This window comes from Pollachius pollachius (assembly GCF_949987615.1).
Source record: "Pollachius pollachius genome assembly, chromosome: 18".
Classification (NCBI taxonomy): domain Eukaryota; kingdom Metazoa; phylum Chordata; class Actinopteri; order Gadiformes; family Gadidae; genus Pollachius; species Pollachius pollachius.
Window position 1 is genome coordinate 20,747,620 of NC_136951.1, and position 13,936 is coordinate 20,761,555.

The window sequence follows — 13,936 nt, forward strand, 5'->3', positions numbered from 1 at the left end:
CTCCTCCTCCTCCCCCTCCCCCTCCTCTTCCTCCCCCTCCTCCCCCCGCTCCTCCTCCTCCTCCCCCCCCCCCTCCTCCTCCCCTTCCTCCCCCCCCCCCCCCCCCCCCCTCCTCCTCCTCCTCCTCCTCCTCCTCCTCCTCCTCCTGGTCGCTGAGCCTCTGCCTATTGGCAGATGACCAACAGCCCGGCGGCCATCTTGCCATCACCTTCGAAGATGTACTGGAACTTGTGCTGCTGCAGGGCCGCGCCCATGGCCTCCTCGATGGCAGAGATGTCCTTGTTGAGTTTCACCACCAGGGGGTCGTAGTCCATGCTCTCCACGTTGGCCACGATGGCGTAGTTCCCCTGCTTGGCCAGGGGGATCAGGTAGTGGAAGCAGTGAACCCTGCAGGGAGGATCCATGATGAGACGATTCAGGGAATAGGAGGGAGTCAATGAGCTGCCGCTGATAGCTAAACATCAGCCTAAAGGAACCTGTACTCTTTGGGTACTGATACAAACAATCCTGGATCATTTCTACAATATCCTTTGATGTGTGGTGGGTTGAGTTTTGTTGATGCCCCGTTCAACACATAAGCTGCCCCCCCCTCCTTTATGTGGAGTTATGCAGAAGAAGGGAAGACAGATGTCCATTCCTAACTTACAGTTTCAAACTGTAAAGAGGAGTCTTTACAGTTTGAAATACCTGGAGGTCCCAGTTTCCATCAAATGGTAGATTCAGATCCTATTCTGTTCCTGCCATGTCTTGTTTGTGTTTGTATCTGTAAGTTGCTTATTCCTTTGGGGGGGTTGGACCCCCAGGCCCTGCCTCCTCCTCCTACCTGACTTCCAGGTGAAGCACCAGCAGGCAGCGGTCTGCGATGTCCTGGAAGCTGCCAGAGAGGTCGGAGAGGGTCTGCAGGATCTGCTCCCGGCTGCGCTCGCTCTCATTGGTCAGCTGGCTGTCGGGCGGGCCCAGGCAGCCCCCTGAGGAAACACAGACGTCATGCGTCGGGGGAAAGCCTCACAGGTATCTCGAAACGCACTCACGTGAGATATTCTTAATGGCACACGCATACGCACGGACACAAGAACACACACACGTCCTAAAATAATTGTCCTGATAGAGTGACCCTTTATGAAATCTGAAGTTCAAATGTTCACAAGATTCCCACAGGCCGTGATGCGTCTGCATGTAGCGTAACAAATACTACGACCAAAGGAATCCCGAGCCGCACATAGGAGAACAGAATCAGGTCAATGGAAGTAGAACACACACGCGCAGTAACGCAACCAAAATAACCATCGCACAACGACAGCAGCAGAAACAAACAGCTCCTTTGTCCTCAGTTCTGGGGGCAGTAGCGCCCCCCCAGTGCGTCCTCCTCTGGTGCTGAGGCAGCAGGAGCCCTGTCGGCCCGCTGCTCTGGACCACAGCCAGTGTGTGTGTGCAGGGGTGAGTACACTTCAGTATGTGTGTGTATGTGTGCTTGTGTGTGTTTGTATGTGTGTGTGTGTGTGTGTGTGTGTGTGTCTGTGCGTGCGTGCGTGCGTGTGTTTGGGTGCAAGAGCGCGTATTAAGTGTGTATGAATTCAGCACAGTGGAGATCAATGGCCATAAATTAGCACAGAGAGGAAAGGGAGAGACATTGGCCCCGTCACTCATATGTACGTCTATTTGGTCAAAGAGGCGTTGTGAGTGTGAGTGTGTGGTTGTGAGCATTAGTGTTTGTGGTTGCTGGGGGAATGAGGTAGGGCTTTGGTTGTGCATGTGTGGTGTGAGTGTGTGCGTGTGTGTGTATGTGTGTGCGTGTTTGTGGAGACCAACTTTTCAATGTTCAATGTTCGAGGCCAGCTCCCAAGTTGCTCTGCCTGTCCTTTGAAGGGCAGAAACTCTATTTCTCTCCTTCTTCACCATAACAATCACCTGCTCCATCTCTCTCTCACTCTCTCATTCTCTCTCTCTTACTGTTCCCCATGTCTCTCTCACTCTCTCATTCTTTCTTTCTCACTGTTCCCCACCTTTCTCTGTCTCTCTCTCTCTCACAGAGAGCATCACATGTGCACACGCATGGAAATACTAACACAGACACACACACACACTCTTGTGCATTCATGCGGTTACAAAATGTCCACCATACTATTCTATACTCCGACTATTGGGAAGCCGAGACCATGTCCAAGCATAACCTGTGCATGTGCGTGCACGTTCAGCTACATCCCTGAGCAGCACCCCTGGGTGTGCACGTGGCCCGATGCCCCCACCCTACGAGCCATGCTGTAAATGGTCAATTGATAAGCAGGAAAGCCATTGGCTTAAACAAACACTAAGACACACCAATCAGCAGAGCAAACAGCCTCCTGTGCCTCTGAGGGGAGGGAGGGGGGGAGACGCGGGTGAGTCACATCAGTGACAGCTGGGTTGATGACCGGTCGCTAGGATAAGGAGATGGTGTCTAGAGATTGGCCATCCTATTAAAAGACAGAGAGAAACGGGTAAACATGGCTTTTGTGTACTGTGTGTGTGTGTGTGTGTGTGTCTGTGTCTGTGTGTGTGTGTGTGTGTGTTTGTGTGTATGTCTGTGTGAGAAAGAGACAAAATGGGTGTTTTAAAGTATGAAGTCACTATATAGACGATATAATTAACTGTCGCCCTTTGTTAACCTTGTATGTGTGTGTATGTGTGTGTATGTGTGTGTATGTGTGTGTATGTGTGTGTGCAAGTACCCCGTTACCCAGTTTGAACATGCATTGTGGACAACATGGGAAATGAAAAACAAATTGATGCATTAAAACGTATTTAGAAACAGGTCAATTGGAGACAAAAAATACAATGACTTATTTATTAAAATGATTTTTCTGGCGTAGTCTGGAAACAGTTTCAGACGACACACAGAGAAAGAGAGAGAGAGAGAGAGAGAGAGAGAGAGAGAGAGAGAGAGAGAGAGAGAGAGAGAGAGAGAGAGAGATAATTAGATAAGATGTGTGTCTGTGGCTCTCACATCAAAGTTTTATTTGCGGATTTGCGTGTTTGTGTGCATGTGTGTGTTTGTGTCCAGATGGGTGTTTGTGTATTGTGATTGTGTGTGTGTATGCCTGCCTGTCAGTGTGAACACCCTTCAGTACAGTACATGTGTTTTGGTGAAAGGGAGGAATGATTGGCTTGTTTCCTCTTATGTGTATTTCACACGCTCTCCCTGGCACAGGAAGACTAGGAGCCCCGCTGTGATACAGGCCCAGCAGGGGGCCCCTGTACCCCGACACACACACTCAGGGACACAACCACACACACTCAGGGACACAACCACACACACACACACACACAGGGACACAACCACACACACACACACACACAAGGACACAACCACACAAACACACACACACAGGGACACAACCACACACACACACACACACACAAGGACTCAACCACACAAACACACACACACAGGGACACAACCACACACACACACACACACACACACACACAGGGACACAACCACACACACACACAGGGACACAACCACACACACACACACACACAGGGACACAACCACACACACACACACACACACAAGGACACAACCACACACACACACACACACACACACAGGGACACAACCACACACACACACACACACACACACACAGGGACACAACCACACACACACACACACACACACACACACAGGGACACAACCACACACACACACACACACACACACACAGGGACACAACCACACACACACACACACACACAGGGACACAACCACACACACACACACACACACAGGAACACAACCACACACACACACACACACACACGGACACAACCACACACACACAGACACACACAGGGACACAACCACACACACACACGTACACACACACACACACAGGGACACAACCACACACACACACACACAGGGACACAACCACACACACACACACACAGGGACACAACCACACACACACACACACAGGGACACAACCACACACACACACACAGGGACACAACCACACACACACACACACACACACACACACACACACACACAGGGACACAACCACACACACACACACACAGGGACACAACCACACACACACACACACACACACACACACACACACACACAGGGACACAACCACAAGGGGTGTCAGGTGGGCGGGGGGGCGGTGGAGGGAGGGTCACACGGCAGGGGTCCATCATTAGAGTCGGGAACAGACGTGCAGAAGGGAGACGACTTATTGGCCCTGACTGATATCTTCCTCTTCCTCCCTCTGCCCTCCACTGTCCTCCTCTTCCCATTGGCTGGTTTTCGTCTCCTTCTTCATATTTCCCGCTCTTTTCACCCAGACTTCTTCTCTTGTTGGATTCTGATTCTGATTCTGATTCTAGCTCTTTTTTCCTACGCCTGATTAAACGTTTTGTGGACTTGGTGACGCCAAAAAGTCTTTAAGTGCGGTGCGTGTGTGTGTGTGTGTGTGTGTGTGTGTGTGTGTGTGTGTGTGTGTGTGTGTTGATGCAGTTATCCTATTATTTTGCCATCCCATCTAAGAGAAACGTCTGTTGCGCACCATCTGCAGGAGATAGGGGTGGCAGACATCAGGAGGAGCACTGCATGATGGAAACACGCACACACATACAGGCAGACACACACAGGCAGACAGGCACACACACACACACACACACACCCTCCCAGCCTCTCTTTTCACTAGGGACAAACACGACATCTAAAAAGCGAGAGCTTCATAAACAAACACGATGATTGAACACAAATAAAGAAAAGAGAGAAAATGAGTCAAAGAAGGAAGCCTCGTGGTCGGTGTGTTGTCAGAGAGAGAAGCAGCTCTGGGGGAGACGGAGGGAGAAAGAGTGACGAGAGGTAAGTGAGGGGATGGCTTTAAACCGCTGCAAGGGCGGAACGATGAATGATTCATAACCGCCTGGTGGGGGGGGGGAGTGAGGCTTATTATTCTGTAGCTGCTGGTGGAGGGATGGACATCTGCAGTGGAGAGAGGGGGAGACGGCGGGAGGAGGAGGGAGAAAGAAGAGAGACTCAAACAACTCTTCATGGGGGCCTGAGCTGTGAAGAGGAGTCTCCGAGGGAGAAGATTCTAACTGACTCGGGTGTCATGAGTCAATTCAAAGTTAAAAGGCAACGATTTGAAATTCAATCTGGATCGTCTCCTTTATCGTCGTCAATGATTCGTTTTAATAATGCACTCTGTACCTTGTGAATGTCCATTTCTTACATTATGGAGGAGGTTGGCACTGCGCTGTAGTGTAACCCGTCCATGACTTGAAGGAACAACGACGACCTCTGCTTGTCAAGGACAAGGTCGGGAGGTGGGAGCCCAACTCCACCACCTCCCGAGTTACTTATCCACAGGCCGTTCTCTCCCTCCCATCTGGATAGGCGTGTGTGTGTGCGTGTGCGTGTGTGTGTGTGTGTGTGTGTGTGTCTCTCTGTGTGTATGTGTGTGTGTTTCTCTCCCTCTGCGGTGTGTGTCTCTCTCCCTCTCTGTATGTGTGTGTGTGTGTCTCTCTCTCCCTCTCTGTATGTGTATGTGTGTGTGTCTCTCTCTCTCTGTATGTGTGTGTGTGTGTCTCTATCTCTGTGTATGTGTGTGTGTTTCTCTCCCTCTGCGGTGTGTGTGTCTCTCTCCCTCTCTGTATGTGTGTGTGTGTGTGTCTCTCTCTCCCTCTCTGTATGTGTGTGTGTGTGTGTCTCTCTCCTTCTCTGTATGTGTGTGTGTGTGTCTCTCTCCCTCTCTGTATGTGTCTGTGTGTGTCTCTCTCTCCCTCTCTGTATGTGTGTGTGTGTGTGTCTCTCTCCTTCTCTGTATGTGTGATAAATCCAACTAGTGGTTCCCCAGGCACACTAGACGATACGGAGCAGCCGATTGGTCACCAGGCACACTAGACGATACAGCACAGCCGATTGGTCCCCAGGTACACTAGACGATAGGGAGCAGCCGATTGGTCCCCAGGTACACCAGACGACACGGAGCAGCCGATTAGTCCCCAGGTACAATAGACGATATGGAGCAGCCGATTGGTCCCCAGGTACACTAGACGATAGGGAGCAGCCGATTGGTCCCCAGGTACACTAGACGATAGGGAGCAGCCGATTGGTCCCCAGGTACACTAGACGATACGGAGCAGCTGATTGGTCCCCAGGTACACCAGACGATACGGAGCAGCCGATTGGTCGGCGGCGCCTGCAGCACAGATTTCATTTCATCTGCGCTGCGCTGAGTGGGACGAGAGGGACGCTCAGCGGGACTGAGCGAAGCAGAGGCCACGGTGCACGCACACACACACACACACACACACACACACACAGGGTACAGAGTAATTGCTGCACACAGTCTTTGGCCTCAGAGAATTTGAGTCTGGACTGACACAATCCCCACTCTGGTGGGCGCTGGAACGAGCACAGGGCAGCTGCAGGGACAGGGAGGTCCAGCAGAGCCGGTGTGGGTCGAGTGCACGTGTGTCTGTGTGTATGGTTCATAGATGCATATTCAGCACATTAACAAGCAACAAGCCATCCCCCACAGACACACCGGTGGACAAAGAGGACGGAGAAAAGTGGAAGTTTGACAGTAGTGCTCACACTGGCACGGAACGCTGTGTGTGTGTGTGTGTGTCTGTGTGTGTTGTGGATTAAGTGTCCAGTGCTTCGACCAGACGGCTGATAAGCCTTCCCAGTTCTCTCCTGCACAGCAATCAGCGCTCCACTTTACACACACACACACACACCTTCATTACAAACAGTTTTCTTTACCCTCTCCTTATAACCAATATTTGTTTGTGACCCACAAACACGCACACACAACACAACAATGTATCACCAACACAACCTCAAAGCCCTCAAAGGCCAATGACATCGCAAGGTTGGCCCCGCCAAATGACCAGTGTGGAGCAGCCGGCCGTGACGGCAAAAACTTCCTTTTAATGGGCCAGACTGCTTAACGCGGAGACAGGCGTAAAGGAACCTGCATCCTGCCCCCAGACGGAGCAGGAAGCCGCAGGAAGGAAGGCGGGGAAGGAGGAAGACCGAAAAGACAAAAAAGAGAAGAAGACGACGACAACGGAGAAAATGACTTGTTCATACCTGACTGCTCTCGTAATATAAAATCCAATTTGGAGGGGCATGAAGGGGGGAGGGGTGGGGGGGCAGATAACGTGGGGTGGACCCTCCCAGAGACAGAGGGAAGAGGTCTCTCTCTCGCCCTCTCTCTCTCTGTCTCTGTCTCTCACACACACACACTGACACACACAGACACGCACGCACACGCACACGCACACGCACACACACACACACACACACACGCACACGCACACGCACACGCACACGCACACACACACACACACACACACACACACACACACAGACACGTACGCCAAGGCAATACGACACACACACTTGAGCAATCCATCGCGGGCTTGGCAAACACTAAATAATGAACAATGCAGAAGGCTGTCCCGGCATGATAAGTGACTGCCCTATCCTTCCCATTAGCCCCCCCCACCACAAGAATGAATGGTAATTATGTCACAGCCCCCCACCTCACCCCAACCACACTCTTTTGGAGTCCTTATCTGCTAGTGGGGGGCATTTGGGGGGAGGGGGAGAGAGACAGGGGGAGAGGGAGAGAGAGAGAGAGAGAGAGAGAGAGAGAGAGAGCGAGTGAGAGAGAGAGAGAGAGACAGAGAGAGACAGAGAAAGAGAGACAGAGAAAGACAGACAGAGAGGCAGAGAGAGAGAGAGAGAGAGAGACAGAGAGAGAGACAGCGAGCGCACATGAGGAAGAGCTTTGCAGAGAGCAAGAGAACAAGCCAACCTCCTCATCTAATTATTTTTGATTTCTTGAACTTAAGTTGAGCTATGCGACAGAAATAATAGTCTGAGGTCAAGTAGCCGTGACAACGACTCATGTCAACGATATCCTTTGATATCGAAGCAAACACGAGTTGCAACAGCTGACCGAAATAAATGTCCTTAGGATTCTACTTCACTTCATTTTAAGTACGTACTTTGTTGTCCTATTTTAAGTGCAATGAATTTGTATGTATAAAAATGTGCTTCATAAATACAACTTCATTGATGGACTGACAATATTTTGATGAGTGGTTGGTGTTGGACAAATAGACAAGTAACATAATGTTATTCAGTGATGTAAATGTGATTGTATAAATTAGAATGTATGTATGATTCTTGCAGTTTTTTCTGATTTAATGAGATAGTATACCCTGCGACACAATCTTGCAGCTCTTTAATGAGAGTTACGAGTGTAAGTAATGTTGTGTAATGAGTGTAAAGTAATGAGCGAAAATAGATAAACAACTAAATGTTAAAAGCATATAACAAGATGCTAAAGGCTGTTATGAGGGGGATTAAATACGCTCAGCAAAATGAACAACACAAACAAACAATTGAGCTTTGGCATGATTTGATATTATAATAATTAATACCGTACATTTCACCTAATGAGGGAGCAGAGGAACAGGAACTGACTGAAAGAACGTGACTCAGAGGAGGGAAGGTACACACTTATCACTCACAGGGAAGGGATAACCAGCTAGCTTGTAGCTCACAGGTTACACACGTATCACTAACAGGGAAGGGATAACCAGCTAGCTTGTAGCTCACAGGTTACACACGTATCACTAACAGGGAAGGGATAACCAGCTAGCTTGTAGCTCACAGGTTACACACGTATCACTAACAGGGAAGGGATAACCAGCTAGCTTGTAGCTCACAGGTTACACACGTATCACTAACAGGGAAGGGATAACCAGCTAGCTTGTAGCTCACAGGTTACACACGTATCACTAACAGGGAAGGGATAACCAGCTAGCTTGTAGCTCACAGGTTACACACGTATCACTAACAGGGAAGGGATAACCAGCTAGCTTGTAGCTCACAGGTTACACACGTATCACTAACAGGGAAGGGATAACCAGCTAGCTTGTAGCTCACAGGTTACACACGTATCACTAACAGGGAAGGGATAACCAGCTAGCTTGTAGCTCACAGGTTACACACGTATCACTAACAGGGAGGGGATAACCAGCTAGCTTGTAGCTCACAGTCAGCTTCTCACTACGCACACATTCTGGTCAACAATTGCACCGTATACCACACACCATCGCTGCATCGTTGTGTTCACCACAAAAAATGTGTGTGTGGATAAGCATTTCTGTGCCAGACTGGTGTGAATTGTCTTTTTAACGTTTTCTCACTAAACTTATCTTCTCCCAGGCTACAGATTTCCACTGAACATGAAACTCGTTTTTAATAACCAAACCTAACACTCTACAGACTGGTGTGTTTTAATGTCTACGTGGCTGTGAGTATACACGGAGGTAACACGCTGACTTAAACAGATCCTAACCCTACTGTGAATGCAGCCTCTGAAACAGCAACGACACGCCATTGTCCAACTGTTGTCCAACATTGTCCAACTGTTGTCCAACATTGTCCAACTGTTGTCCGCGCCACAGCCAGAGACTGCTCATAACATCATTAACCACCTGATTCTGTCGCCCGATGAGAAGAAGCTGAGCCCCACCTCGAGAAATACACATGCCTGTTACAACACACACACACAGGCGCGCACACACACACACACACACATGCTCACCGGGGGCGTGGGGCAGGTGGGAGGAGAAGACCTTGAGGCGGACGGCGAGCCATTCCAGGCTCTCCTGGAGGTTGGCCAGGGCCTTGAGGTCACTCACGTCCCGCAGGATCTCGTTCTGTGGGATCAGCTTATCGCCTAGGTTACCCGTCAACACCTCCGACTCCTTGGCGAAGGCCGCTCTGCGGGAAACCAAGAAGGCGGTTAGTGGGGAGTTTTCGGCCCTTCTGATTGGTGGGTTTAGCAGGGTCATGTTATCTGAAGAGCCGGATTCACATTCCAAGCGGCCATCTTGGTAAAAATAGGCAAAACCAAGCAAACTCGATGTTGTCATTATTAAAAACAACAGTCAAGAAGCATCAAGACGGCGGCTTGGAATGTGCATGACATCATGTGCTACAGCAATGACATCACCACAAGCCATTATCATTCTGAAACCCACAATGTGAAATATTACATGTCAAAAAAACGCCAATAGTTGGCCAGTACAACCGGGCATTGACCACTTAAGTGATCCCCGCCCCCAACACACACCAACACCCTCACCCATTATGTGGCTTTTTATCAAAGCACTCGGCTGCCAGTCGTGCATGAGATAATCCTTCTTTCTGAGTGATGGAAAAGTCCACAGCTTTCAAATCAAAAAGCCTTGTGCTCTCTCTTACAGTATCCCTGTGTTTGTGTGTGTGTTGGGGCGAGAGAAAGAGGGAAGTGAGCGAGAGCGTGCGAGATGGCGAGGGAGCGAGAGAGATGGCGTGAGAGAGAGAGCGAGAGAGAGAGAGGGAGGGAGAGAGACACAGAGAGAGAGAGAGAGAGAGAGAGAGAGAGAGAGAGAGCGAGAGGGAGAGAGAGAGAAAGAGAGAGAGAGAGAGCGAGAGAGAGAGAGAGAGAGAGAGAGAGCGAAAGAGAGAGAGAGAGAGAGACAAAGAGAAAGGAGGCAGGCTGAGTACATGCACATGCAGAAAATAAAATGAATTGGCTTTCTCTGGCCACATAAGCAATTTATTTATTTACTTGACTATTCCTCTTCAATGAGTTCCAGAACGATCCCTGAGGGCTGCGCACATCCACAGCCAATTTGGATAAGACTGACCCCCCCTCACCTCCCCCCTCTCTCTTTCTTCCCATTTTGTTTCTCTCTGTGCGGGGGTCTGCTCCGAGACACGCTTAAAGGAGAGCAATCATGACTTACTTTATGGCCACGTCTTAGTCAACAGAACCAAGGCTCAGGAACACGCAGGATGAGAGCGAAGGGACAGACCGGGGGGGGACGGTGTGTGTGATTGTTGAGTGGGTTGTGTAGATGTGTTTGTGTGTGTGGGTGTGGGGGAAGAGGGGGGATGCTAGTGCGCATATTTGTGTGTATGCTTTGTTGTGTGTATGTGTGTGTGTGTTTGTGTGTTGCGTGCATGCAAGTTTGGAAGAGTGTCTACGTTTGCGTGAGTCTCCTGAGTGCGTCTGTGTGTTTTGTGCGTTTGCGTACGTGTGTATTGCACGTGTGTACATTGTGTGTACATGTGTAGGCCCAGAAGCCCTGGACACACAGCAAGACCCCTTACACCTCCTCCCCTCTCCTGGTGAAGTCCTCCTCCCCCTCCTCCTCCTCCTCCTCCTCCCCTCACCTGGTGAAGTCCCCCTCCTCCTCCTCCCCCTCCTCCTCCTCCTCCTCCTCTTCCTCCCCCTCCTCCTCCTCCCCCTCCTCCCCCCCTCCTCCTCCCCCTCCTCCTTCTCCTTCTCCTCCTCCTCCCCTCACCTGGTGAAGTCCTCCTCCTCCTCCTCCCCCTCCTCCTCCTCCTCTTCCTCCCCCTCCTCCTCCTCCCCCTCCTCCTCCTCCTCCTCCCGTCACCTGGTGAAGTCCTCCTCCTCCTCCCTCTAGTCTCCATCCCACCTCCTCCTCCTCCCCTCACCTGGTGAAGTCCTCCTCCTCCTCCTCCTCCCCCTCCTCCTCCTCCTCCTCCTCCCCTCACCTGGTGAAGTCCTCCTCCTCCTCCCTCTGCTGCCGGGCCTGCCGGGGCTGGCTCATGTTGGCCCAGTTGGGGAGGGACTGCAGCAGGCGGCTGATGTCCTCGTCCTTGGACCAGGAGGCACTGATGGTCAGCTTCTCCTCACACTGGACGATGCCCCTGGAGGGAAGGACACACACACACACACACACACGCACACACACATACAAAATATATCAATGTTGTATCTAGATTAGATGTACGCATACAGACAGAGAATGTCATGAAGACACAGAGGACGTTTTTAGTTTACCACAAACAGAGCGGGCTAACAGAAAAGGCAGCGTTTGATTTGGCTTCCAATCGCAACGTCTGTTTATGTTTTGGGTAGCCAGCTTGTGTTTCGTCTCGCACACATTAATGCTGTCCCTGCCGGCGACCAACTGTCAAATGACAATGAAATAAACAAAGTAAATAAAGATTTACGCTAGCCATGCTAGCGTGTCCCCACAAAGCATCCCCGCAGAGTGTGGGTGCTGCGTCTTGAGAGTGTCACTCGGCATTGTTCCTCATTACACGAGACTTTGAAGCGTTGTGAAGCGGGATTAGGGCAGGCGGCCAACACTCGCTCTTCGGTTGTGTCTGATTCACCAGCGCTTTGCTCTTCATTAAACGGAACGCACGCGTGGAGCGGCCATGAAGACCACGTCCTCTGGGAGTCCCATCAGCAGACATCCCCCCGACGGGACAAACACACATCCTCACTGAGCTCAACCACAACACGCACACGTCCAACGTCTCCGCTGGGCTTGGAATCGCCTTCGCCAGGACCCCATAGTGGGGTCTCATAGCAACAGAGGCCCGACCTGTGACCGCGTCCAGATGGACGCACAGCGGTCTAGCGATGCTCTCATCTAGCCTCCCTCCTTTCATCTCACAGCATCAATAGCCTGCCCTCCCCTCACCTGCTCAGGTGAGTCTGCAGCCAGGGGAACATGGATGTGTGTGTGTGTATGTGTGTGTATGTTTAAGGGTTTTTGCCTATGTGTGAATAATGTGCCAGAATTTTGTGTGTATGCATGTGTGAGAATGATGTGCTTTTGGTTGTGTGTTTGCAAGTGTGTGTACCGGTGCATAAATGTGCCCCTGTGGATGTGTGCCTGTGTATGTGCCTAAACATGTGTGCCTGTCTGTGTGTGTGTGGTGTGTGTGTGCCTATACATGTGTGCCTGTGTGTGTGTGCCTGTGTGTGTGTGTGTGTGTGTGTGTGTGTGTGTGGTGTGTGTGTGCCTGTGTGCGCGTGTCTAAAATTCAATTGAACATTCCTACAAGGGAAAAAATCCCAATTGTTGATGTAAGCAGTTATTGTTTGTATGAAGTACTGCCTCTCAACTCCCCCTCTAATACTTTTAATAAAAACCTTGAATAATGCATACGGCAGCAAACAGCAGTGCATTACAATTTGAAACATCGACAGCAGTTCATGATGATGAGGGGAAATAAATAACATTTTATGTTCAGCTCTGCCTCACGCCTCTTGTCTCCGTCTGGGCATATTATGGTTTAGCATTTTTGCTTTTGACCATTTTGAATTTATTACCTATTTTTTCTTCTACTACTGTATTTTTCCTACTACTATTACTGTCTACTGCTACGTGGCCCCCATATTTCCCTATCTGGGATCAATAAAGTATTATGTTAACTGAAAGAAGAAAAAGGTTGTAGCATCAGTGATGTCCCCCTTGGTTCACACAAGGCTGTGTTGAGGGGGCAGCAACCAGCAGCACAAGTTCTCCATATTTGCCAGAGGCCAAAACTCATTAATATTCTGTCCTTATTAAACTTTTAATTTAATCAAATTGTCAACCTGGACTGAGCAAAATACATAATATGGAGACGAACTAGCTACTGAGGTCCTAGCCAAACTAATGAAAGATTAAAGAGTAAATCTAATTTCTTCCTGTTGACTCAGAATGGTGACATTCATTCATTATAACACCAACCACTGAGCGGTTGTTAGAGGACCGACATGCTAGCCTGGTCCTACCAGACTCTCGTTCTTCATTTCATTTGCACAGAGAGTCTGGACCTACTCAATTGACAAACGTTAACTCACTTGAAGGTGGGTATCTGTTGAAGTTTAAAACTATTGGATGTGCCCAGTGCCACTCTGGATCTGCCATAACCAATCGCTAACGTTTGGCCGGGAATCACGTTGCGCGCAGGCTGTAGACAAACCAAACACTGTGCGTGAAGCTGTCCGTCAACGACAGCTGACTTTGACGTCATTGATCCCAGTCACTCCCTCTGTTCGCTGATTGGACGCAGAAGATTTGGACGGAGAAAACCCACTAACATACC

General features: G+C 50.0%; 1 protein-coding gene across 1 annotated transcript in view; it reads right to left on the bottom strand.

The window, feature by feature from the left end:
• exoc4 (exocyst complex component 4) overlaps positions 1 to 13,936 on the bottom strand; it is a 115,181-nt gene that overhangs the window by 9,624 nt on the left and 91,621 nt on the right. Inside the window, exons 15-18 of the mRNA XM_079756215.1 lie at positions 11,600 to 11,755; positions 9,636 to 9,814; positions 824 to 968; positions 209 to 387 (exon numbers count right to left, since the gene is read on the bottom strand). Coding sequence (XP_079612341.1) covers positions 209 to 387; positions 824 to 968; positions 9,636 to 9,814; positions 11,600 to 11,755 — 659 coding nt within the window. The remainder of the gene's footprint in view (positions 1 to 208; positions 388 to 823; positions 969 to 9,635; positions 9,815 to 11,599; positions 11,756 to 13,936) is intronic.